This window comes from Balaenoptera physalus (assembly GCF_965194825.1).
Source record: "Balaenoptera physalus genome assembly, chromosome: 12".
Classification (NCBI taxonomy): domain Eukaryota; kingdom Metazoa; phylum Chordata; class Mammalia; order Artiodactyla; family Balaenopteridae; genus Balaenoptera; species Balaenoptera physalus.
This window is the reverse complement of record NC_138897.1, coordinates 9,901,659-9,928,130: the sequence shown is the minus strand read 5'-3', so window position 1 is coordinate 9,928,130 and position 26,472 is coordinate 9,901,659. Positions and strand designations below refer to the sequence as shown.

The following is a 26,472-nucleotide window of genomic DNA, read 5'->3' as shown; positions in this document are numbered from 1 at the left end:
TTATATTCAAAATATCATTGCTAAGGCCAATTCAAGGAGCTTTCCCTATGTTTTATATTCCTCTTCTAAGAGTTATAGAGTTCCACGCATTTCATTTAAGTCTTTAATCCATTTCAAGTTAATTTTGGGGAGTGATGTAAAATAAAGGCCCAATTTCATTCTTTTGCATATGAATATTCACTTTTCCCAACAATATTTATTGAAAAGATTATCTTTTCAATAGTAGCCTTGGTTCCCTTGACAAATATTAGTTGACCTTATATGCATGGATTTATTTCTGGACTCTCGAATCTGTTCCATTGTCTATGTGTATGTTTTTATGCCAGTAACAATATTGTTTTCATCCCTGTAGCTTTGTAATATACAGTTGACCCTTGAACAACATGGGGGATAGGGGTGCTGACCCACTCACTGTCAAAAGTCCGAGTATGGCTTTACAGTTGGCCCTCCATATCATTGGTTTCGTGGATAAGGTTATGGATTCAGCCAACCACAGATCCTGTAGTAATGAAATAATGTATTTTTTTTAAAAAATCCAAACATAGGTGGACCAGTTCAAACCCATGTTGTTTAAGGGTCAGCTTTAGTTGGAAATCTGGAAATGTGATGCTGCCAGCTTTGTTCTTTCTCGAGATTGCTTTGAGTATTCAGGCTCTTTTGTGGTTCTATTTGAATTTTAGGATTTTTCCATCTCTGTGAAATACACCATTGCAATTTTGACAGGGATTTGCACTTAATCTATAAGTGACTTTGGGTAGTATGGGTATTTTTAAAATATTAATCCTTCCAATCCATGAACATGATAAACTATATCAATTATTCGCCTTATTCATTTTCTATCATAGGCGTCTTATAGTTTTCAGTGTACAGATCTTTCACCACCTTAGTTAAATTAATTCCTAAGTATTTTATTATTTTATATGCTATTGTGAAAGAATTGTTTTTCTTATTTCTTTTTCAAATATTTTATTGTTAGTGTGTAGAGATGCAACTGATACTTGTGTGTTGATTTTGTATCCTGCAACTTGACTGGATTCATTGGTCATTTTCAAGTTTTTTTGCTGGAGTCTTTATGTTTTTCTATATATAACATCATGTCATCTGCAAGCAGAGATGATTTTACTCCTTTTCTGATTTAGATGCCTTGTCTCTCTTTTTCTTGCCTGATTGCTTCTGACTTGTACTGTGATGACTAGGAGTGGTGAGAGTGGGCACCCTTGTGTTCTTGTTCCTGATCTTAAAAGCTTTCAATCTTCCACCATTAAGTATGACGTTAACTTTGGGCCTATCATATATAGACTATTAATGTTCTTGCACATTCCTTTTACACCCAATTTGTTCAGGTTTTTATCACGAAAGGAATTGAATTTTGTCAAATGCTTTTTCTGCATCTACCGAAATGATCATATGATTTTTATTCATTCTATTAATGTGGTATACCACATTTATTGATTTTTGTATGTTGAACCATCCTTGCTATCCAAGGATGAATCCCAGCTGATCATGGTATATGATCCTTTTAATGTGCTGTTGAATTCAGTTTGCTAATATTTTGTTGAGAAGTTTTCATTTGTATCAGGGATGTTGGCCTGCAGTTTTATTTTCTTGCAGTGTTCTTTTCTGGTTTTGGTATTAGGGTAATTCTGGCCTTGTAAAAGGAGTTTGGGAGCATTCCCCCCTCTTTTATTTTTTGGAGAAGTTTGAGAAAGATTGGTATTAATTATTCTTTAAATGTTTGATAGAATTCCAGTGAAATCATCTGGTCCTAGACTTTTATTTATTGAGAGTGTTTTGGTTGCTGATCCAATCTTCTTATTATTGGTCTTTTCAGATTTTATATTTCCTCATTGATTCAGTCTTAGCAAGATACATGTTTTTAGCAATATATCTATTTCTTTGAGGTTGTCCAGTTTATTGGTATATAATTGTTCATCATAGTCTCTTAGGATCCTTTGTATTTCTGTGGTATTAATTTTAATTTCTCTCCTTTTACTTCTGCTTTTATTTATCTGGGTCCTCTCTCTGTTTTCTTGGTAAATAAAACCTAAAGTTTTATCAATTTTGTTTATCTTTTTGAAGAATTAGCACTTAGTTTTGTTCATCATTTCTATTGTTTTCCTATTCTCTATTCCATTTATTTCTATACTAATCTTTGTTATTTGCTTCCTTCTTCTAAATTTGGGCTTAATTTGTTCTTTTTCTAGCCCCCCTTGAAATATACTGTTAAGTTGTTTATTTGAGATCTTTTTTCTTAATGTAGTCATTTATAGTTATAACTTTTCCTCATAGAACTACTTTTGCTGTATCCCATGAGTTTTTATATATTGTGTTTTTCTCAAGATATTTTTTGATATCCCTTTTGATTTTTCCTTCGAGCAGTTGGTCTTTCAGGAGTGTGCAGCTTAATATCCAGGTATTTGTGAATTTTCCAGCTTTCCTCCTGTTATTGATTTTTGTTGATTGGTTCAGCTTTGCAGATGTGCATAGCCACTGGCTGGGATCTCTACTCAGATACCACTATAAGCAGGAATGCGGTCCACCAAGATCTGAACACTGGTTGCTGTTAAGTCCCGCCCCTCTTCTCCATTTCTGATCCCCAGTTATTGAGCTCTGCAGATTCTTCCAGTGATCCCCATGAGGTGAGACCCGAGTGGGCCCCCTGGAAAGTGCCCTGCAATAACAGGGAAGCTGGATATCCACCTTGGGCTTTTTTCCCCCACTGTATAACTTGCAGGCCCAGGGCGCCCTCTTCATGCAGCAGTGTGCCAGCCTTGGGGCCCGGTTATGTGGTCAGAGTGTAGCCGCTCCCCTTACCCTTCTAATGCTGTCCCTTCTCAGTCTCTGGAGTCCAGAGGGCTGCTTCAGCCTCTCCCCCGCCAGGTTCTGGGATTCTCATAATGGTATTTTGTCTACGGATCATTGCTAGTTGTTGTTCTTGTGAGAGGGACTGAAGTCGGGAATGACCTTTGTCATCACCTGCCATGAGGACTGACTTGTGATGCACTATGGTTGAGCCTCTGGACACAAATCTGGGTGGTGGTCTTCCTGTCCTGAGTGGCCTGCTGCCCTGCAGGCTGAATTTGCTCAGCATGAGAAGGAGCTGAATTCCCTGAAGCAGAGGCTTGTGGCAGCTGTGTTGGCAGAGCCAAAGCTGGAGCTGAGCCAGAATGCATGGTTCTGGTATTGCAGCTGCCACCAAAGGCCACCATATTCTCTTGTTGACTTTTAGTACAAAACCAATTTCATTCAATTAAGAAAAAAAACATGAATACTTTTACTGCTAGTTGCAAAAGTTCAATCTTGTTTTAACAGCCTTATGTTAATATCTGAAAAGTAAGTTACCTACTACAATGCCTTATAAAGTAATATTTCAGTGACTTTCAGAGATATCCTAATCACCAATAGCAAGTAACCTAGGTTCATCTTTACTGAAAAATTTGGGCAAAATGTTATTTAGTCAATAATAATCTGTGCTCAGGAGGGCATGCATACATCATGAAGCCTCTAAATGATTCAATTTGGGAGTTACTTTTTCATTTATATGAAAGATGGAAAAAAAAACCTAGGAAACAAAAGTGGTAAAGTTAATGATGACACCTGGGATTCATCCTATTCCTTTGCATTGAGTGTTCCAGTTCTTTACTGACGTGAGAGAGTACTTTCAAGGATACTTGTTTAACTGGAGTCTGTTTGAATAGGTATGAGTCTCCATGCTGAATGGTCCCTAAATGCTGTGAATAGTTATCACTAGCATATCAAAAAAACCCCAAAGTGTTTCGGAGATTTTTTCTTTTTTTATCTGCAAGTTTCCTCTGGAAGAGGCTGGTAAGGAGTATGTCCTGGGATATGAGTTTTATTTCAAGGTTACTGAAGTATCACAAGAGTACAGTCAAATGAAAAACTGATGAATAATATCCAGAGGGCACTGACAGCAAGATAACTCTATAGTTTCAGGAAACTTGAGAAATGATGACAAAGAAACACTTTACATCTAGTTTGTTGTTAGTGAGAATACAAATATATTTTGACAGACAACCAACATTTTTGTCCAAGTTTAACTATAAGTTAACTTATTTGTAACTGTCTAATTCACAATGAATACCTATCATTTTGTGGTAATAAAGTCTCATGTTCAAGAGATATGCAGTCTTTAAAACACAGATTTGTTGCCTAAAAAATAATATAAAGTGAAATACATTCAAGACCATTTAGGATATTCATGTATTTTCTTTTAATAGTAAGTACTGGGGTGACTTTCAGGACGTTCACTACCAGTTTTGTCATTAACAATGTGCCAGTTAGAAAGATCACTCATGTTACCTAGGTATTATTTTCTTACAGCCAGACTCGGTGATCATAAAGATTCTTTTCAACTCAAAAATTCTTTCCTTCTACTTGAAGGCTGTCTACTATTTACTCTTGTCTACTAAATTGAAAACTCTAGTAAAGCAGCCCTAAGATATACAAATTAATAAATAATCACACAAGAAAATAAATGAAAAAGTGAACACACATGTTCTCATCACTCAGCTTAAGAAAGTAAATATTATTTTATGTTTATAAACCCCTGTGTGGCTCTATGCAAGTTAGCCTTGTATTCAATGGCTAAAACTGAGCCAGAAGCCTGCATGTTTACTCTCAGCTGCTGTCAACAGCAGGGAGACAGAATTTGCAGTTTGAGTTTAGCCACGTTAACCTTTAAAAACGAAAGGTTATGTACTCCCTGTAAATTTAATCCTAGAAGAATAGGAGGGGAAATATATTTGAAGAAATAAAGGACAAAATTGTCCTCAATTTGGTGAAAGACATAAATTTACAGATTTAAGAAGTTCATCAGTCTGAAGCAGAATAAATACAAAGAAAACAACCTGTACTCACATCATCATCAAACTGTTGACTATCAAGTTTAAGGAGAAAAATCTTCAAAGGAAAGATTTTTAAAGAACATTTTAAAAGTACATGGGAGAAGTGATATGAATGCACTATTCAAAAATAGTGGAAGACAGAAAACAGTGTAATAACATTTCAAGAGTCTAGAATATTTTTAACCTAGATTTTTATGTCCAGTGAAAATATCTTTCAAAAAGTAAAGCAAAATGAAAATATTTTCCAATGAGAGAGAGAGAGAGAGAATGCTTTGTCAGCATATCTGTACTGCAGGAAATTTTAAGGAAATCCCACAGGCTGAAGAGAAATTAGTAACGATATATATATTATGAACTAACTTGACCTAAACAACTATAAAATATTTCACTCAACAGTATCAGCATATGCATTTTTTCCAAGTGCACAGAGCACATTTATCAAGACAGACCATATTCTAGGCATAAAGGTATGCTCAGTAAATATAAAAGGATTGAAATTATACAAAGCATCTTCCCTAACCACAATGAAATTAAATTATAAAATAAAGGAAGAATAGAAATGAAAACTCTTAAGTATTTGAAAACTAAACACACACTTCTAAATATCCTGTGGTCAAATAATGAATCATAAAGAAACAGCCTAGTCATGTCTGGGTCTGCTGCAGTGTAGCCCTTTTAAAAGCAGCCGACATAGAGCATCCAGAAGTAAAAAGCTAAAGGAAGCTAGGACGGTAGGAAAATCCTATCTTAAGCACAAAATACAAAATAGTAAATCAGGAGTGACAATGGTTGTCAACTACATTCTTGATGTACTACTTCCTTTTTCATTCACAATACCTTAAAAATAAATAAAACAACAACAAAAATGACAACCTAGCTCATTTTCTAAGTTTGGTGCTAAGTACTTACTTTGCTTATTTTTGACCACTGGATGGGCTTGGAATTGGGTTGGGTTGTTTTCCGGCCATTTTATTTTTCTAGCTATTTCCTGGAGTGATCTGTATCAATTTCCTTATTAATCTTTCATCTTATCCATCCATAATTGTCATTTCATCATTTCATAAATAGTCATTGAAGGAGGATAGGAAGAAAAAAGAAAAAAAGAAGGAAGGAAAGAAGAAATTAAATGTCTCTATTTCTAAAATTTATAAAGAAAACTTCACAAGTCTAATTATCTAAGCTCTGAATTACTTCCTCTGAAATATTTTTATATTAATGAAATAGATTTATTTGGAACTTTGTATTGGAAGTGCTGAATGAAAAAGTGTTCACATTTTTAAGCTTTTAATATTTATTGCTATTTATTATTTATGAAAGTTCTGTGAAGAGAAGCAGTATTTAAAAGCCCAATTTGATCCATAATAATCAGAAGTGTGTGTGTGTGTGTGTGTGTGTGTGCATAAAATGTTACTGTATAAATAGATAATATGTGTATATGTGGATATAAACATTAGATTGAATAATTTGAAATTACTGATATTTGATCACTGTTGACCTATTATAAAGACCATTTGACATAGTTCATTGGACTAGGTGGATATAAATTTTATTTAATATAAAAATAAGATCATTTTGTAGTTGTTTTGTAATCAATTAATATTTTAAAGTATAAGGATTTTTCTAATAAGCTAGTATGCATCTTCACTGATTTTTTTTCCACCTTTAAGAAGTTTTCATGTCCTGATATTATAAATGATGCTATAATGAACATCCTTTTGTATACATCTTTCTACATTTTTTTTTCTCTTTTGTTTTCCTGTGGGATAAAATGCTTGAAATGGAAGTAGTGGGCCAAAAGGCAAGCTTTGCTGGTGGAAGAGGGGAATCTTCAAAATATCTGGCAAACAACCAACTTGTTTTTAATGAAGAATATACATATATATTACCAAAGCAGTAGCCAATAATTTATTCTTTGGCATATTCACCAAAATGGATTTTCTTTTGATTGGTTTATAAACTAAGATACAATATTGATTTCTTTTTAAGTTGAATTTATATAGTTAATAATGAGATTTATGGTGTTCATATTTCTTAGTCAATTGTATTTTTTTGACTTTCCAAATTGCTTTTTATCCAGGCAGATGTTGTTTTCTACTCCCATGCTGTGTAAACTAAAAAATAAACAAAAGAAACACAGTTTTGACATAACTTTAGAGTTAACATAAATTTGTGTCTATTAACTTGAGAGAAGGAAACTTTAGTGGGTTGAAAAAAGTAAGTCCCTCACCTGTGGCTGGGTACCAGGCTGATCACTGTGGTGACTGCTGATTTCTTTCCTGAAGGAGCCCAGGACATTTGTGAACGTGAAGTGACCTGTAACCAATCCCTCTTTTTCAAAATTTGAAAGTAGAGAGCCCTTGAAAGTTGGTTCAGCATGACCCTCAAAACAATTAAGTGTGCAAGAAGGGACAAGAAAATACCTGAAATAACGTTCCCCTGAGAGGGGATTTTAGGCTGGTAATCCAGGCACAACAAAAATGTCTAACGGTTTTTGCAAGGGATAGGGTTGGGGGGGGGTGATTTCTGCATAATATAGACCTAATGTAGGCAGCTTTTCTAGAGTCAAGAACAGAGGACCAGTAGGTTGTGCTTTTGAGAATAAAATTAAGCAAAAAAAAAAAAAAAGGAAATAAAAGGTGAATTAAAATGAACTGGCCTTTTGTACATGACTCACCAATGTGAACTGTGCAGAAACAATATAAGCATGTGATTCTAGTCTCTGTAGAAAAGTGTCATTTGTTGAGTTGGGCAGGACTGATCATCTACAGTGACACTTTATACCAGTGAGAAACAGGGAAAGTTTTGGTCACATGGGATTATAGTTCTTTCTTCATTTGTTTGGAAGTAGTCCTAAACCTTTTGATTAAATCCCAAGTAATTTTAGACTTGTTTTCCCCTGTATTTCTTTTTTTTTTCCCCATTTATTTAGTAGTGGGAGGACAGGCCTTAAGTAGAAGTAATTTGGAAGCTGAGATATGAATTGTAAAATAAAAGGAAAGTGACAGTATTTGTACTTTGAATTGGTGAAACAGATTATCTGCTTTATGCATGTTCTGTCACTTTTACCTTCTCTCTTTTAAAGTTGTAATCACTTTTGCTTACAGATATGTAAACTCTTTTCCACATTAAAGATATTAAATCTGTACTTGTGTATAGTAAAATCATGTTTTCTAATTGGTGCTCTTTTTTTTTTTTTTTTTTTTTTTTTTAAATGTATCTCTTTAACCATTTTTTTTTTTTTTAATAATTTTTATTTATTTTTTTTTTTATTTTTATTTATTTATGGCTGTGTTGGGTCTTCGTTTCTGTGCGAGGGCTTTCTCTAGTTGTGGCAAGCGGGGGCCACTCTTCATCGCGGTGCGTGGGCCTCTCACTATCGTGGCCTCTCTTGTTGCAGAGCACAGGCTCCAGACGCGCAGGCTCAGTAATTGCGGCTCACGGGCCCAGTTGCTCCGCGGCATGTGGGATCCTCCCAGACCAGGGCACGAACCCGTGTCCCCTGCATCGGCAGGCAGATTCTCAACCACTGCGCCACCAGGGAAGCCCGGTGCTCTTTTTTAATACTGTTATTAGTTTGTTTTTTGATATACAGCAGAGCAAAGCTGTACTATTTAAATGCCTCTTACTGTAATAAACAATAAATCCAGTTTGCTCCTGGTGGTTTTGGCTGGTGGAGATTGACAAAAAATAATGGGGCATATAATTAAAGATAAAAAAGAAAAACAACAGAAGTTAGAGGAAATAAAGGAAATATGTAAGATCAGGAGCCAGTTATGCAATACCAAATAAACATAAAATATTAGGTAAGAACAAAAAAAGCTAAAAATTAGTCTTTGAAAAGGCAATTTAATTTATGTAACTTATATAGAAGGTAATTTTTGGCCTATTATTGTCAATATCTACCAGCCAAAACCCACCAGGAACAGAAAGAAATAAGGCACACATACTCAGTATTAGGGATGGAAAAAACATGTTTAGGGGATGAATAATTAGAGGCAACAGAATGCATTTTGAGCAAATTTAGGTCAATAAATGTGAAAAAATAAAAAAAAACCAAACAGGACAAATTCTTTAAAAACATAACTTGCCAAAATAGGCTTCAAAATAAATACATGAGGTAAATAATATAAGCCTATAACCACCAAGTAAAATCTTATATTTAGTTAAAATATTCCCACAAAGAAAACAGAATGCTCAGATGATTTTACAAATGAGTTTTAACAAACATTCTTGTATTAGATCATTTCAATCCTATGCAAACTCGCCTAGAAGATATAAAAATAGAACATCCTCAGTTTACTTTATGTGACAAGTATGTTGACCTCAAACTTAAACAAGTTTATTATGAGAAAATCACAATTACAAATGTTGATATAAACATCTTAAATTAATTATTAACAAACTCAATCCAGCAACAAATATAAATATAATGAATCATTCCCAGGCTGGTTTTATCACAGCAAGCCAAGTTTGGTTTAATCTCAAAGAAAAAAATTTTCACAAAATACACTACCTTAACAGATAAAGGCAAAGAAACATGGTTATCACAATAAATGCAGCAAAAGCATTGAATAAATCTCATCATGCTTTGATGATAAAAAGTCACTTATCAACTGGGAGTACAAGGGAATACGACATCCTGATAAAGTGAGTCTATGAAATACACACAGCATCCATTCATTTGCTCAGTGGTGAAATGTAGAAGCACTCCATTCACATTAGGAACAGTACAAGAATATTCACATTACCAGACTCACTCAGTATTTTACAGGATGTCCTAACAAATCCAGTAAGAACATTAAAAAAGTTATAAGATTAAAAGGAAGGAAATATATTCTCATTACTTGAAGATTACAAAAGCATCTGTATAAGTATTTTGAAAAAATTTACAGGTAAATTATTAAATTAGTAAGAGGATTTATAAGTTCCCTGATACAATATAAATACACAAAAATCAATTGTATTTTCTATATACTATCATCAGTTAGAACATATAATTAAAAATAAATATCATCCACTGTAATAACAATTTATAAAGTGCTCATACTTAAATCTATCAAAGGATTAAGAAATATTATATAAAAGGAGAGATATACCATGCTTATGAACAGCGATTAATGTAAAGAGGTCGATTCTCCCAAAATTGATGTAATGCATTTACCATTAACATGTATTGTTGTTTGTTTTGGGGGACTACGCAAACTAATTCTAAAATGCACATGGAAGAACAAAGCCTAAAGAAATGAAGAAAAAAAAGGAAAAAGGCTTGCCAGATTTCAAGGCTAACAAAACGACTATAGTAGTTAAGATAGTGCGGTATTGTCACTGGGTAGTCGAATTTGCCAGAAGAATACAGTAGAGAACTCAGAAATCAGCTCACACAAAATATAAGGACCTGATATGTAGTGAAGACGGCATTGAAGATTAGTGGAAAAGAAAAGGGTACTGAATCTCTTCAGCCTAGGACAGCAGGTTATTTATACAGAGAACAAAATCTCAGAATAGACATAACAATTAATATAAAGCAGATTAACTATTTAAATATAAAAGACAAAATCTGTGGCAGGGACACTCTAAAATAAGCCCATTCTTCCATCTCCTGGGATTCATGCCCTTGTGAAGTCCCTTTCCCTTGGGTGTGGGCGTAGGGGGACCTCTGACTTGCTTCTCACCAAAGTTGACTGGGTGTCACTTCCATGATTATGGTAATGTGTTAGCAGTTTCTCTATTGATTCTCTCATCTTGGCTTTTATGAAGTTACCTGCCAATGGAGAAGCTCACATGGCAAGTGACTCAGGGTCTCCAGCCAACAGCCAGAAAAGAACTGAAGCTTTTAGTCCAGCAACCCACAAAGAACTACATCTTGCCAACAACCACGTGAGCGTGGAAGTGGATGCTTCTCAGAGGAGATCCCAGGCCCAGCTACTTCACTGCAGCCACATATAAGAGCAGAGGACGCAGTTCAGCCACGCCTGGATTCCTGACCCACGGAAACTGTGAGATGACGAACATGTGCTGTTCTAAGCCATTACAATTGTGGTAATATTGTTTTGCAGCAATAGATGATGATGAGAAAATTAAAATGCTTGGAAGAAAATAGAGGAGAACATCTTCAGTGCCAAGACCTTAAGAAAGATTCTTTAATAAGATGCAAAAAAGTACAAGTAATAAAGAAAAACACATATTTGTTCACATTCAAATTAAGAACACCTGCATATCAAAATATATCACAAAAGTCATAGTAGAAAGATCATGAAAATATAAGCCAAGAAGTTATTCACGAGTATAACCAAAAAAGGATTAGTATTATTAATATACTATAAATGCCAATGAATCAATGAGAAAAAAAAAATGAATGCAATGGAAAAATGGATACAAGACATGAACATGGATTTCATTTCACAAAAGAAGAAACACAAATGGAAAAAATAAGGACTACTGTGTACGTGTGCGCGCATGAGTGCGCGTGCTGCATGCGTGTGCTATGTTATTAACAGAACTGCAAAAAAAAAAAAGAAACGCAACACTCTTTTACCCCACTAGACAGAAAAACGTCTAAAAGTATGAAAATGTCAAGTACAGGAGAAATTTTGGAGCAACACAAACTTTTCTACAATGGCTAGAGTGTCAGTTTGTACAAACAATCTGTAAAAATAATAATTTGGTACCAAGAATAGTTGAGGATGTGCTTTGAGCCCTCAGTATATATACCAGGCTGGAGTGGGGCTGGGTGGGAAGATTCTGGGTACAAACAAAACACAATGACAAAATTCTTGTATATGTGCATTATACAGCATCTATAAACAGTTTTATATATAATGTTTGAAATTGCAAAAATTAAAAATATTCCCCAAATCCAACAAGATGAAAGATAAAGTATGGTATTTCAGATAATAGCATATATTGGAACCTACCACGATGAAAATAAGTGATCTCCACCTACAGACATCAACATGCATTAGATAAAATTTTGAGCAAAGAAAAGCAAGTTGCACAAGAATATACGCAGTATGTTACTGTTTACATAAAGTATACAAACATGCAAAAATATACAATATGTTGATAAGGATAGAGACATATGTGGTGGGGCTATAAAGAAGAGCAAGGGGATGGTAAACACAAAATCCAGGATAGACGTTACCTCTGGGATCGCTGGTGAGAGCAGGAGGATACGGTAATGGAAGGTCAGATATATATGCTTTGTACCATATTATAGAGTATGTGAGTATAGAAATTCTGACTCTAAGTCCCAGCTCTGGCCACAGTTACTTATCAATATCATAGAGGAGGGCTTCTGGTAGGGTCAGCACATCTTTTCAGTGTCAACATATTGGCATAACCTATCTTGCATATCCATAATACCTACAGTTTGATAAGTAGGGGGCAGTAGAGATGGCATATGCAAGAATCAGCAAAGTAGTGTCTTCTAATTTGCATACAGTGAACCTCAGCAGGGGTGTGGACAGCAATATCCAAGGAAAACCAATGAAAGAAAGAAAAGGAATTTCTCTCTTCAGTGGTATGAACCCTACTATCATAGATCTGTGGCACCTGGTCCCAATGCAGAGGTGCATGCTCTCTTGCACTCCTTGCTGGAAGGCTGAGTTTCTGGCTGGAGGTTCTGGAGTTTGCTCCTCGGTTGTCATCTACAGGCATGGAAAAGAGAAAGCATCCAGACTTACAAAGCACCAAGCAGAGGATAAAGGACCGTAGAATTTTACCCCAACCCGAAGAATATGTGTGAATGACACATGAATGAAAAGAAAATAATATTCTATAAAGATGAGATAATTTTATATGGATAAAATCATTTGTTATGTATGGTGTTAAGGTATATAATCATGATATGTGTAATTTGGATATGCTACCTCAGATTGGTCCTCACTTATTCCATCATAGCCAGTGGAGTAAATGTCATGTTCACACATAGTCTTAGACACCCCCTTTTTAATGCATATTAAGCTTTTTTTTAATGCATTTTAAGCTTTTATGCATATTTCATAATAAATAAGTGGAAAAATTAAAATAAGAAAAATACAATGATTACAATATATAAGATCATAATTATGTATCTACTGAATGAAGGTATGAACATAAAATTATGATTAATGTTATACAAATGGCACTTGTAACATGAAATAAAATTTCAAGTAATAGCATCATACTTAAATTCAAAAAAGTCCCTATCTCAAAAAACTCAGAAGGAAATATGATATTCTCTGGAAAAACTCAAACCATGACTCTAGAAATAATGAAGACATTGAAGTACATGAAAATTTGAATAAATTTTTCTCTTAAAACGTGAACATGAAAAAAGCAGTATTTCCAAATTAATATATTAATTGCATAACTGTGATTTTACATGTTTGTGCAACTCAGCTGATATATGAAATACTAAAATAGGTGTCTATTTGGTCTACATACTAACTATGTATGCTCAAATTCTCTGGAAACATTTTAATATTTTCTTAGTGGGAAAATGGTGCATCACATTACATATGGGTTTGATATATAATGAATTGGAGATGATCACAAAGAGGAAACAAGTATCGTTCTATTAATTTTCACATGTGATTTTATTTAATCCTTATATCAACTCTGGGGGAGTTTTATAGATGGGGAAATGGAGATTTAGAATTAAGAAAATTGCCCAACACGTCACAGCTGGTCATTATTTACTGACCTAGGGATTTGTATTCAGTTTTATCTAATTTCAAAGTTCATATAATATATAAAAGTGTTGTGAATATAATATTTTTAATAGAAATCTCCCTCTTCAAATTAATCAAGGAAATGGGAGAAAGGTGCAAACAAACCTTGTAAAAAACCCACCAGTGCAATGTGTTGGTTATACACAGAAAACCTTCTGCCTCTTATGATAATGGAATCCTGCCAAGTTCTTATGTGTGTATACAAGCAAATACCTTTTTACTCATGTGTTCAATAATGGGATTTTTGAGAGTTTTATAATTAATGTGGGGTGAAAGATAAAGTATAGCTGAATATATGTACATTTCATTTTGGTAAATCTAGAGAGAAATAACACGAGTTCCTTGGCGCACAAAAGCCCACTGCAAGCGTGCTGTGCTCTAGTTAGCATGAATTAGACAGGGAACCCACGTTAATGTCTGGAGTAAAAATGAAGAGCAAAAATCACCTATTTTGTTTGTGTAGGGTTAACTTTTATTAACTGCATTCTTTATATGCAGTTGTCTTTTCATGGGTATTTTATGGAAGCAATTTCATCACTTCTTGGTTGTATTGTGTTATTTTAAAATCCCAAGAACTTTAAACAAATCTACAACAAAATTAATCTTTTGAAACAAGCAAAGGAATAAATGAATACATAATTAAAACAATAAATAAATACTAATAAAATTGGGCGGTAATCTTTCATTGTAGTATAACAAATGTTGGGAGCATCATTTGCATGATGCAATGAATAAGGTAAGAAGTGCCTTCAGCATTGTTCATAGAAGGATGTCAGATTTTAATGCAGAGGTTAGAGATTTTATGTTGTTCATTTACTAAATGAGAAAAGTGACAGTGATGGGAGCTGAATTACCTTCCAAAAGAAGAAATGGAGAGCATCATGGATGTCACATGTGCATGAACGTTTGCTTCCTTAAATCATTAGGAACAAGGTGTATACCCCATGTTTGGAAATAGAGAGGAAGACAATATATGGGAGAACACCACATTATCTAGGAAGTTGGAAAACCTGAGACACTTAGGTGTACTTCATCAGTGTTAATACACTTGAAAGAAAAATTTCATCTCAAGAGTCACAGCAATACAGAAGTAGTTTAAAGAAGTAAAACAGAAAGAGCAATTGCAATGTACTGTAGAAAAGATTTGCTCAGATTACAATTTATCCTTTTTTCTCAAGTTTTAGCTGTAATAAGGTTTCAAAGAGATTCTTAAATAGTTCATACAATAATGAACACAATTGTTATAGGAATGATTCTCCCTGTGCACCTTACTTTGTGTTCAGATTTAGGTTCAGAGTTCCTTCCTTCCATTCTTTGCTCCTTTGTTCCTTCTTTCCTTCCCTCCCTCCTTCCCTTCCTTCCTTCTGGTATTATTTACATGGTAGGGAACAGAACAGGTTGGATTTTTTTTCCCAAAATGAATTCTTTTAAAATATATTTGATTGACTGTCAGCTCCATAGGTTTTGTTCACTACTGCATTCTCAGGATTGGTTAGCTGTGCCTGGTAATGTGGATCTGGAGGTGCTGAGAGGGGAGGGAAGGGAAAAGAAGACGCTACTGGCCAGATGGAGCCTGGATGAAATACACTGAGGTATCCTCCTTCGTACTGTTACTACTAGCAGTGATCTGCACGCAGCCGTCAGACCGCACTCACACATCCTTTTCTCTTCAGGGCATCCCTTGATATTCAGTTATGGACCACATTTCTTTGTGATAAATGTGCTGGGGTAGTTAAGTGAGGGGGGGAATTGGGAAAGAGCAAGTGTCAGCAGTTTTGTTCTGTTTGTGCTTCTCTTTTGCAAGGGCTACTCGTTGATGGGACATCCTGTGACAACTATAGAGTCAAACCTAATGAGGAAAAGCACAGGTGGTGATCTCTGTCCAAATTTACTGAAACTCCATAACTACTCCCTTTCCTCATAACCACTTTTTCAGAGATAAATCCTGTCCACTGCAGAGTAGATAACGCTTTGCGGTGCCTTTCCTCGGGTGGTAATGGCTACCTGGCATGCCCTTCCTCTCCTCTTCTTGATGAATTCTGGAGAGACCATCAGTTCTTCAGGGTAGGGTCAGAGTCAACCAGTTTTTGTGTTCTCCCCTCATGCTAATCAATATCTTGACAGCAGATACCCCAAAATTACTGTGAATAAGTGAATTGATAACGGAATTGCAAACCTGCTCCAAATTCCTTCACAAAAACATACTCCCTAGAGGGAGAATATGGGCTTCAGATTAATCTGTAAAATGAATACCAGTGAGTTGTTGTGAAGATTGTAATGATATACATGAAAACCTTACGGTTCTGTGCAGCACATACTAAGAGACTAATTCATGATAGATCCTTATCTTTCTTACAAAAAAAGTCTTCACTCTGCCAACCCTGTGCACCACCTACTAGAATATCTCAAGGGACCTGCAGGGACCTTCCTTTTAGAGATCTCCTGCTTGAACAGATATCCCACCAGTGGCAGGAGGGGCAGATGCGGAGCACAGGTGCATAGTACGGGATGTTCTTGCCACTTAATAAGTTGGGATGATGTACATAGAAGAGTGAAATGGACTGAGGGCAAGTCAAAGACAGGACTTGGAATTAAGATAAGGGAGTAGAGGCACGGCTCACCCATCACTGAAGGGTGCTAGTGGCTGAAATTGTGGGACTGCATTTTCCAACTCAGCTCCATGCAAAATCCTAACACAGTTACCCAAAGTCCTAAAGAAAAGGGCTATTACAAATTATCCCAACCATAGCCAAGTTGCTTTTAGCTTTTTATTTGTTTATTAATAGAGGAGTTGTGTTATACATATAGCTCGAATAAACTGGTCTATGATCTTCAGTACAGGTTTTCTTTGCTGCATAACTGGATAGGTGTGAAAGAAAAACGAAAAACAAAAACAAAACCCCCATGGTGTGGAAGGCTTAGCCGAACCTATCTTTGGAAATAGAATCAAACATGTTACTTGGACTAAACACAAGCTCATGTAAATTATAGCTCAAGCAGCTACAAGTTAAGTAGAGAATGTGAGAATCTACTGTTTAATGTTCCTACCATCCTTTGTGCAAAAAAAAAAAAAAAATTCAGTCTAGTTCTTAAAATATTGTTTGGATTTTTCTGCCAACATGAAGGAAAATAGAGATATTAGTCAAGTACTGAAAACACTGCCTTAGCAGCTATTTTGACATACTTTGGTTTACATTTAAATAAGCAGTAGGTAGGCTGCATATTAAATTCCTTGATCTGTCTTAGAATATTAGGCTCCCTTACCTCTGTAAGTGGTGTTATAACATACTGCCTTCTATTCACATTTTTCGCTAAATTAGTGATATTTTTGTAATTATGATCAGAGTTAAGTCAATCACACAGATTCTAAAACCACTGTTAATGTTTACTTGTAGATAACTGAATGTGATAGACTTTATATCAAGAACGTCTAGGATCTATGATGCACCAAACTCTGCTGATAAATGACACCAATCAAAAGTCAGTGGCAGACAGAAGGGGTGGCGTTTCCACAAAAGGAAAAAAAAATTAAACATAACTAGTGTGTGTGGAGAGAGGTTCTTCTTCGAATATGAAGATATTTGTGCCAGATCCCATGCCATGGCTGGGTACTGGACATAAATAATTATCCCATTCTTGCCAGGCAACTTACAGTACTAAGTCTTCTGTTCGTCCAAAAAGCCAATCAAATGTCTAATATTGCGGGTTTAGGCTGAGTATGTATGAGTTGTTGTGCCATCTGCCTAAAACTCGTGCCTTTCTGGGTTTCTAAAGATTAAATTTAAGTATAATCATAGATTTATCTTCTTTCTCCTGAACAGATTCTCCCATTTCCTTCCTTTCTGGAATTGTCATTACAGTAAATTCACCTCTGGATATGGCCTACTTCATCCTAAGTGAGTAATTTGCATTATTTCAAACTTTTGAAAACTAGATCAACATTACCACTACATTTATGTTACTTCTGTCAGCAAAACGGACACATTCTTTCAAAATTTCAACATTTAAATGATATTATTTTAATAAAAGCTTTAATTCCAGTTGGGCCTAAGTTTGGGGAAGTTAATGAGGAAAGGAATTGATTTTATGGAAAAGACATTTTTTAAAGTGTTTCCTTTGGAAGTGTCACATAGTGATAATCGTTGCTTTAATTATTTTCAAGATGGTCAGAATAAAAATAAGTGTAGAGTCTATTCACATTTCTTCCCAGGATAACACCCTAGGAATGTAGGACTTAGACGTTCTGAGATTATAATTGAGATTATAAAGCAGGGGATCCCAAGCATGAACAAATGGACGCGTATGCAATGGCTGGGCCATCCGTCACCCATGTAAAACATTGCTCAGAAATAGAACCTGTGAATAGAAGTCTTCTCCTCCAGCTAAGTTTCCCTTGGGGTGGGAGTGGATGAGTAGACAAGGAAATTCCCCTTGACCTTGCTATGTTGTAAAAGTTAAGATACACTGTGAAGATCATCTTAAGTGTGTTCCTTTCTTTAGCTATAAATAAGATATTCCCATACTGTTCCCATATCCATTCACAGAACTGCTCTTTCTTTTTCATTGTCTCTCCCCCAACTCCTCCACATACTCACCCTGGCTCTCTTCTGCCTGTGGGCCTGTTTCTGTACAAAGTTAAAGGAAAGGCAGTGGTACAGTTTCTGCCTTCTCTGCTGTTACTTGCACACATTTGTAACTCTTACCTTGATCAGACCTAATATTACTTTCAACCCAGAGCCTTTTATTTGATCTGATTTAAGGTCACGCATCCTGGGAATTGAAAGCAAACACCGAGACTCTGACCAGTAATGGAAACAGTGTGATCATCCATGTAGAAATGTTACATGCTTGTTGATAACCCTGAGATAGGACGAATAATCTTCCTTGAGAATAATAGTGTGGATTCAGGTCTTCAGTTGCCCTCTCAACCTGTATTAATAGGATTTTCATTCATTTTGACACTGTAAAGAGAAAGCAGGGAGAGCTACATGAGGAAGCAGATATGGGGGGAGGAAGAGTGGTCGGTCTGCTTTCACGCTGTAATGGAAGAAAAATGACAGCTCAGTTAGCTTTAGCTGGAATATAACATACCCACAGCTTTATCACCCTGGAGGCATATTGTGACATCATAACAAACTACTGAGAAAGAACCACTTTTATCTAGGTCAGAATGACAGACTCCCAAGTGTTAGAGCATGGGGGACGGGGAGGGCGGGTGGAAACGACAGTCTGAATGAAGCGTTAGGAAGAAGACTGCAGTCTGTACAGAGATTTTCATCAAGTCTCCACACTGCCTAATAGTTTTCATCCAATACATTGTAATTACTCCTCTGGCTTCTAATGGCATAGCATTTTGACTTCAGAGCCTACCAAAATAAAATGAACCATACTTTATGACGACTATATCTATAATAAGATGCAGATGGTAAAGGAAACAGATGCCTTTGACATCATCTCCCATTCGCCTTCAACTTTTGCCGACACTGGCAGTCTGTGCACTCATTCAAAGGGATGCAAGATAAGTCAGGCAGTTTTCCAATTCTGTTTCCAGTCTAAAAAAACACTGGCAGCAGTGGCACTGCTTTCTTTGAGTCATACAGTGATAATTCCACAAGGAGAAATCTGATTCTAAGGCTGCGTCAGGCTTTGATGCAAAATGAATCATCAGGACAGAAAAAAAAAAAAAAATTCCCACAAATATCGGGAGTTTAGCCATTAGTAACTACTGACTGTTTTGCGTGACAGCGACAGAAAGAAGAGGGTGGGAGTGGTGATGGTGAACAGCTGCAGCTTCAAGGAAGCAAGAAAGAGAGCGTTTTAAAAAGACAAGCAGGTCTAAAATACCATACCGGTCCTTGGCAGCCACCGTCCCAAGACTGATTCTTTATTACTTCTAAGTAAAAACTTTGAGGATTTTCAGGTCATTGTTTCTGACCTCAAAAAAAAAAAAAAAATCCATTCTGTATTTCCATCTGTATTTTCCAGAAGGGATCCTATAATTCTGATAGGCGTTTTCTCCATTTCCCCAGTGATATCAGTGAACATTATACACAGTAAAAGGATTTGTGTGTGTGTGTGTGTGTGTGCGCGCTTGCAAGATAAATGCGTTAGGACACCTTCCGAAAAAGATAAGGAACTTTTGCAGTCTATCTTGAAAGCAACAGACGCTTGGGTAAAGCAGCAACTGCAAGACCTTTAGCAGTGTGTGAGGTTCTGAGATAGATCAGCAGTTACAGATGAAGGAGAGAGTTAGACAAAAACCTTTAAAATCTTCCTATCTCCCCTGACTACTGTAATATAACTTCATCTACACCTCTGCAGCAGAAACATTTTAGCAGAAAAAATTCAGAAACAAAGGCAAGGAAAAGTGGTGACATAAAAATGAATCCTGCTAGGCCAAACAGGGTGCTTATTTTTAAATAATCTCTCTGTGCAAGTAGCAAACTGATCACTCACACACACACACACACACACACACACACACACACACAGTACAAGAATATACAAACTCTTCTAATTCATATCCACAAATTGGGTTGGAAATTATTAGTGCAAATTTCTGCTGACCTGCAGCATTTAGTCCATAAACTTTGGATATCCTAGACGATCCATCAGTGTCCAGCAGATGTTTTCAATCAGTTTAATTTCATCTCTAGGCAAGTTCTGTTTCCAAACATTAGTATTAGTTGGTGATATTTCCCCTTCATAGGGAAGATAGAAAAGGTTCGTGGAGGTGGCAAACAATATTTGGTTTAAACTAGCAGGAGACAAAGGAATTCCAAGAAAGGCAAAAATCCTTTCAGTGGTTTTCTGAGGAAAATGCACAATATCTTCAAACTTGATCATCTGGTAGCTGGTAGGCAGCAGGTCTGTGTTTATCCTCAGGGCTGCTGCGGTGTTTGCTAGCCACACGTGAGCCAGCAGGGACACCGCGTGTGGCTTGGATTTTGATAATTCTTTCTTCAATGCTTCATACTCAGAAGCATAGCCCGAATTTAAGTTACATTTGCCTTTACCTCCCTCTATTTTAAACATTTTAGCTAAGTGCTCTGGTACATTCTTCAAAGAGTAAAGGCTTGGTTTACTACTGTACAGCATCGAATAAATCCACGCCCGAGGGTCCCTCACCACGTACAAGGCCCTCATCGAAGCTCCTAAAACTTCGTGAAAGAAATGCAGCTTTAAGGTCCAGCTCCCACTGGTCAGGCTTAGCACGGGCCGCGCGCTGGGGTAATGGACCAGGTGTCTCCTCAGAGCCCGAATGTACTCAGCGTCTCTGTCAAAGGCGCCTTTCATTCTGCTTCTTTGTTCTGGCAAAGACTCTCTCCGTTTCAACTTCCTTTTTTTGTCCTTATTCGTGGTCAAATATTGGGCCAGTTTACCCCTGCTGGGTTCGTGCAGATGGATGTTTTGCAAATGGAGTTTTGTGTCTCGGACCAAGGACTGCAGCCAGCCTCGCAGTAAACGGAAATGCACACCGTGCACATCGGACGCCTTCCACTCACAGGCGTCCACAAAGGAGTCCATCTCGAAGTCAGTTTCAGGGATGTCCATGTAGGCTGTGGGCACCCTGATGTAGAGAAAGTCACTGCTGTTGAAGAAGAGCTGTTTGAGAATTTCAGCTCCTGAGCCGGGAAGTGAGGTAATGACGATGTCAGGAAGATAGATGTGGTGCCCTTGGGGAGACACAGGCTTCGCGCTCGCCTCGGCCTCCGGCCTCGCCCACTTTGCACAGATGGGCTGAGTGCAAGTGCTCCACACATCCACCAGCTCAACGAACCACAAGGCAATAACAAGGGTGAGGATCCACCGCATTAGCTTTCTAAAAGAAAGGTAAAACCGCCCCTGAAAAGTTAAGATCACCAAGCTGATGCACACAATCAACCCAACTGCTACATTAAATTTAAATCCAAAGGGAAAAATCACTCTGTCATGTCTTATGGGCTTCACTATTGCTTGAGTGCCCAAACCAAATCGAGTTATTTGGACCTGATCAGCCACACTGGCAAAGCCGCCAAATCCCAGGTAATCGAACCTTGTTTTCAAGTTATGGTAGTCAGTTACAATGGAAACAACATGTTCAGTATTATTGACATTGAGAGAAATCTGAAGTCCAGAATTGGAATTATCAATAAATCTGCAGCTGGAAACATTGACATATGGCCCATAAAAGACATATACGATTCTTGTGATTGTGGATTCCATCTGAAATGTAACATTAACAAATTGAGTCCACCGTTTCTTAAATTCAGCGGCTTGCTCTGCTTCCTGTATACTAGCAATGGGGCTACTGCCACGATGATCAAACCAAAACATTTTGTAATGTGCATCCCACACATCCATCATGGCGCCGTTATACCTGTTCATGAACCTATATGGGATGTACTTAAAATCAATATCCAGATTATGGAAGAAGGCACTGACAGATTTTATTGGGGAATCTTCTTGCCTCTCGACGTGATCAACAACTAGCAGAGTCTGAGAGTTTAAGAGAAGCAAAGCCCGATACACACTTTTCAGCTTCATTGCTGAGGAATAAGCTGACACTGCTTCCCCACTCACAAATACCATGTCCCCATGTTGAGAGGCAGTAATGATTTCCCCCGCTGCGTCACCAACCTCTTCGCCGGTCCACTTAAGCCACTGTGCACATTCTCCCAGCTGACCTTCCCAGGGCTTATTACACTGGCTTGTGGGTGATGGCGCAAACACCAGTACGTTGTTAAGGTGGCTCAACTTGGGTCCATAGAGAGCTTCGGAAACAAATACCTGCCCGTTGGGGGCGAAAGTGAATGAGTTCTGATCTGGATGTTCATGTCCTGGGTTAAAGCTTCTCCACCCATCAATCCAGGAGTATGGCTGGAAGTGAACTATGTCATAGACAGCTCTCCCTCCTAGCTTCCCAGATTTAAAAGACACAAAGGTATTGGTCTGTGTATTGGGCAACCCAGCCCCATAAGTGACAACACCCCAGTTAGGGAACGTGTGCATTTTTGCAGTACCATATTCCGCAGGAGGCCGTGGGGTGAGCTGGGGATCATACCAGATGTATTCAGTGTGAAGAGTACTCCACCTCTGGGCAGTAGAGGGGACCATTGGCCCATCTTTAGGCCGGTGCCTTCTGATTTGCTGAGCTAACCAATTTCCAGCTCCGTTCTTTAAGACGAACTTATCCAAAAAAACTAACTGGCTCTCGGGACCATAAAACCAATTATAATTGGAATCTGCTATGCCCACAGTTCTTTGGAAGCCTGGCAAAAGGGTGGCATAATAGAACCAAAAGTGCATTTTTAACCAGTTATTATCCAAGTTGTTGATATTAAAATGGCGCTGGGCCAGAAAAACATACTGTGTGACTGACTTAGCCGTATAGCTTCCATAGGCAACACCTTCATCCAAAGTACCATCGACAATATGATTCAAAAGAAACATCATCTTTTCCATCACATCTACTACCACCTGTTTCCATAGATTGACTTGAGATCCTTTATCTGCCCCAGTCACCAAGGCCCCCGTGAGTAACGCTATCATATTAGTAGCTTGGTGGTTATGAAGAAGTTGTTTGCCCCACGAGCGGACCTTGGAATACTCATACATTTCCTCAGTAATAACCCATATTTTTTCTAGGTATTTTTGCCTTCGATGATCATCTAATACGTTATATAAAAAGTCAAAGGCGGTGGCAAAGCCTGTTAAGGAATGGCCAACTGGAACTTCATCCCCGGGTGCGTTCTCCACCAGCCAGTCTTTGTAGCCCAGCATCCTGTCCATATATTCCAAAACAAATTCAAAGGCAACTCTGTCCTCCGGGCATAACAAACAGTACAATGCTAAAGGGGGCAGATTGTTACCATAAATTTCATTCCACTTGGCAGCAAAATCAGCATGCTTGGGTGGAGGTAGGTAGTATGTCGGGTTGGACAGCATAACCGTCACTGCACTCCTGATAGCTCTAAAAAGATGCACGTGGCTTGTGCGAGACTTTTGCCTCATTGCTTGGATCTCTCCAGCATCAAAATATAAATGCGGATGAAGCATACTTTTCTTCAGCTTTTGGCTGGGTCTGAAATCTTGCACTTTCTGTGTCTTAAGCTGATCTACGTCATCTGGGAAAACTGCCCAGTCGGAGTAATTGCTCACAGATTCTTCAAAAGTAGAGAAAGCAAACATCACTAACAGTAAAAATAGGAAATGTCCTGTAAACATTAACGCCATGATCCATCGGGGAGCTCCTTTCCTTAGGCATACATGTCAGACATAGTGCTCAATGTGTTTCCCATCTGCTGAGTATAAAACATACATTTAAGGCCTTGATAAAACACAGACTGTAAATCGGATATGCTGTGAAATCCAGCTGACATTCGGCTCATTCAAAGCAAGTACAGTTGCCAAAAAGAGAAAACTTACAGTGTGGATCTGTTTGCCTGATGCACTGTTGCTTCCAATGAAACTTCAAGGAGTGTTAAAACCTCTAATTTTCCAATATCACACAGCGAACAGGGCTGGAGATAGTCAAAAATACCATGAATTCACAATTTACTTCCTTGACATAAATCTACCTAACACAAAGAGTCAAAAAACACACATTGTAAAAAAAAGAAAAAGAAAAAGCACTCCAAAATCCACGTTAAGAAGTCATTCCTGGAGCAGGAAACCATCACCAGTGGTAAGATCATCATAGATGTCTGATGCCTTTGCCTGGGTGTGTGCTCAGAGGAGCTGACAAAGTACTGCAATTCTTGGAGCTGACTGGGTTGTTACTCCTCTCAGCTTTTCACACTTTTTGCTTTGAGAATTTTTTCTTCCTCCATTTTTGGGGAAAAAAAACATCCTCAACAAGTATTCAAAGTCCTACTTGGTTTTAAAACACTCAAGATTCCTGTCCTCATTTCAGATCTGTCTTTTTTCAGGCTTACTTACTCATCAGCCTATTATGACCCAGAGAAAGCATTTTCCCATCTTCTTTTATCAGCTTCATCGGTACAGCTATGAAAATCTAATCTCTTCGGCCACCTAGGTACTTCTTTTCCAATCATGAAGTAACCACCAACTGGGAAAGAAAACTCCCCTTTCACCAACAGTGACGTGTCTTTTCTGTTCCTTTTTCATGACACTCCTTTCTGGGGGAAAAACAAAACAGAAATTCTCTGAGGCTACAGGTATGCTGGGAGTGGACATAAACAGAAGATTTAAATGTTCTACCGTCTCCTGATAGAAATTTTAGAATCACAATAAGATCTGTTATTAACTACAATCTAAGTTGGACCAAATGGTTCTTTTTTCTTATACTTTTCAATGCACGTATTAGGATAACAATGGTGGCAGAAGACAAGCGGCTACAAGATGTAACTTTCCTAAGAGTATTTATTTTAACTGTGGCTTGTTTTAGTCATTTAAAATGTTTTTATTCAAATGCAGTTAACACAAGATGAGTCCTGCTGTCATTCTTGTTTTGATCACAGAAGACTCAGAGACAAAAAGCAAAAGTTTAAAGGACCATTATGATTCCGGTTGAGGGTTTAACGTTCAAGGGCTCAGAAGGTGTCTTTGCCAGGGGAACGACTAAGAGCAGTCACTTTTCTCGAAGGAGAAATCATGACAGTGTGTGGGAGCGAGGAACAGCGAGCGGTTCTGCACCAATCTCTCTCCCGTAGCCCGGTTTCCCATCCTTACAAGAAGCCACCAGAGGGAGCTCAGACCCAGACTCAAGGAGCAGCTTCGCGGCTGCTCGTCTTCGGCTCTGAAGAACCTAAGCAAGTTTCAGTCTTGGACAACTCTCCTCTCTGTAGGAAACATGAACGCTAGGAGTTCCCTGATCCGCTCCGCCTGTTGCATTTTTTCATTCGCTTCCTACGAACATGCCAACTCCATCCTCTGCTCCTCACCCCCGACCTCTGGCTGTGGTTTGGGGATAAGAGACCCCTCAAGGGCCAAGTCCGCTTACCTTGGCAGGTCCGGACGGGGTCTCCCGGCAGCGGTGGGCCCGGAGGAGACGGAGGCGGAGAGTTGGAGAAAACTGCTCTGCACTGGGAGCCGGGCCGCGCGGCCCCCCCCGCAGGGCTCCCGGCGCCCCCGGCCCGGCGCCCCCCGCACTGCAACAGGCTGAGGCCCCGCGCTCGCGCCCCGGCCGGCGCCGCGCGGACACGCCCGCCCTCGGGGAACGCCGGACGCCCCGCGTGCAGCCCCGGACCGCGGAAGGCAGATCCGCGCGCGGCGGGCGCGCTCGGGGACGCCGTGTCCAGAGGGGCGCTGGCGTGTCCAGAACGCGATGCCGCCGCGGCCGCCGCTCCTCGGTGCCAGCTCCGGCCGCGCGGCCCAGGGAGGGCGAAAGAAGGCTAGGAGGGCCGGGGGCGGGGCGGGAGCGACGGGGGCGGGCTCCGGGGCGGGGCCTCGGGGCCTCGGGGCCTCGGGGCTGGGGGGAGAGTGACAACAGGCGGCTCAGGCTGGGAGTCGCGGGCGGGGCTGGAAGGAGGAGGGGGCGGGGCCGGGGAGGGGCCGATCGCCCCCGGGATCAGAACCCAAGGGGCTCGGGGCGCGTGTGTTCCCGGCTGCTGTGGCGGCCTCGCGCTCCCGGACCAGCAGAGCTCGAGGAGGGGGAAATCTGGGAGTGCGAGCGTCTGAAGACGGCTCCCTGCCGGCCGAGTCCCGCTGATCTTATCCCTTCGGTTGTGGGGAGAAGGCCAATCTAACAGGGCTCGGAGTGGGAGGAAGATAGGGGAGGTTCTGGGCCTGATTACAAACGATGGGGGAAGCGGGGGCGGGCGGGGTGACGCTGCGGGATGTCAGGGGTCACACTTGAGGAAGAGCAAGGGCTGAGAAGGGGAAGAACGTGAGGCAGCCTGGCTGAGGTTGCTGTCGGTCAGAAATGCAAAATCAATATACCGGATTAATGTGAG

General features: G+C 38.8%; 2 protein-coding genes and 2 long non-coding RNA genes across 8 annotated transcripts in view; 2 read left to right on the top strand and 2 right to left on the bottom strand.

Moving 5' to 3' along the window:
- LOC309639130 overlaps nucleotides 1-26,472 on the bottom strand; it is a 590,998-nt gene that overhangs the window by 94,920 nt on the left and 469,606 nt on the right. The gene's annotated exons all lie outside the window — the stretch shown is intronic.
- LOC309639119 overlaps nucleotides 1-26,472 on the top strand; it is a 1,037,414-nt gene that overhangs the window by 865,206 nt on the left and 145,736 nt on the right. The window lies entirely within an intron of this gene.
- DSEL (dermatan sulfate epimerase like) lies at nucleotides 9,293-25,915 on the bottom strand. 5 transcript variants are annotated; one of them, XR_014251466.1, is made up of 4 exons: nucleotides 25,521-25,915; nucleotides 20,144-24,696; nucleotides 18,280-18,537; nucleotides 9,293-12,511 (listed from the first exon to the last, which is right to left on the bottom strand). XR_014251466.1 is itself a non-coding variant. In XM_082415888.1 (3 exons), exon 2 carries the CDS (start codon nucleotides 23,789-23,791, stop codon nucleotides 20,153-20,155), a length of 3,639 nt encoding a protein of 1,212 aa, XP_082272014.1. In that variant the 5' UTR covers nucleotides 23,792-24,696; nucleotides 25,521-25,915; the 3' UTR covers nucleotides 9,293-12,511; nucleotides 20,144-20,152. The 5 variants fall into 5 exon arrangements, 4 of the variants coding, with proteins under 4 accessions (XP_082272014.1, XP_082272013.1, XP_082272012.1 ...); XM_082415888.1 differs by lacking the exon at nucleotides 18,280-18,537; XM_082415887.1 differs by lacking the exon at nucleotides 9,293-12,511 and having other exon boundaries at nucleotides 16,331-18,613.
- Nucleotides 12,518-26,472, top strand: part of LOC309639113 (uncharacterized protein) — a 126,024-nt gene continuing 112,069 nt past the window's right edge. Inside the window, exon 1 of the mRNA XM_082415960.1 lies at nucleotides 12,518-17,472. The gene's annotated coding sequence lies outside the window, so the exon portion shown is untranslated. The remainder of the gene's footprint in view (nucleotides 17,473-26,472) is intronic.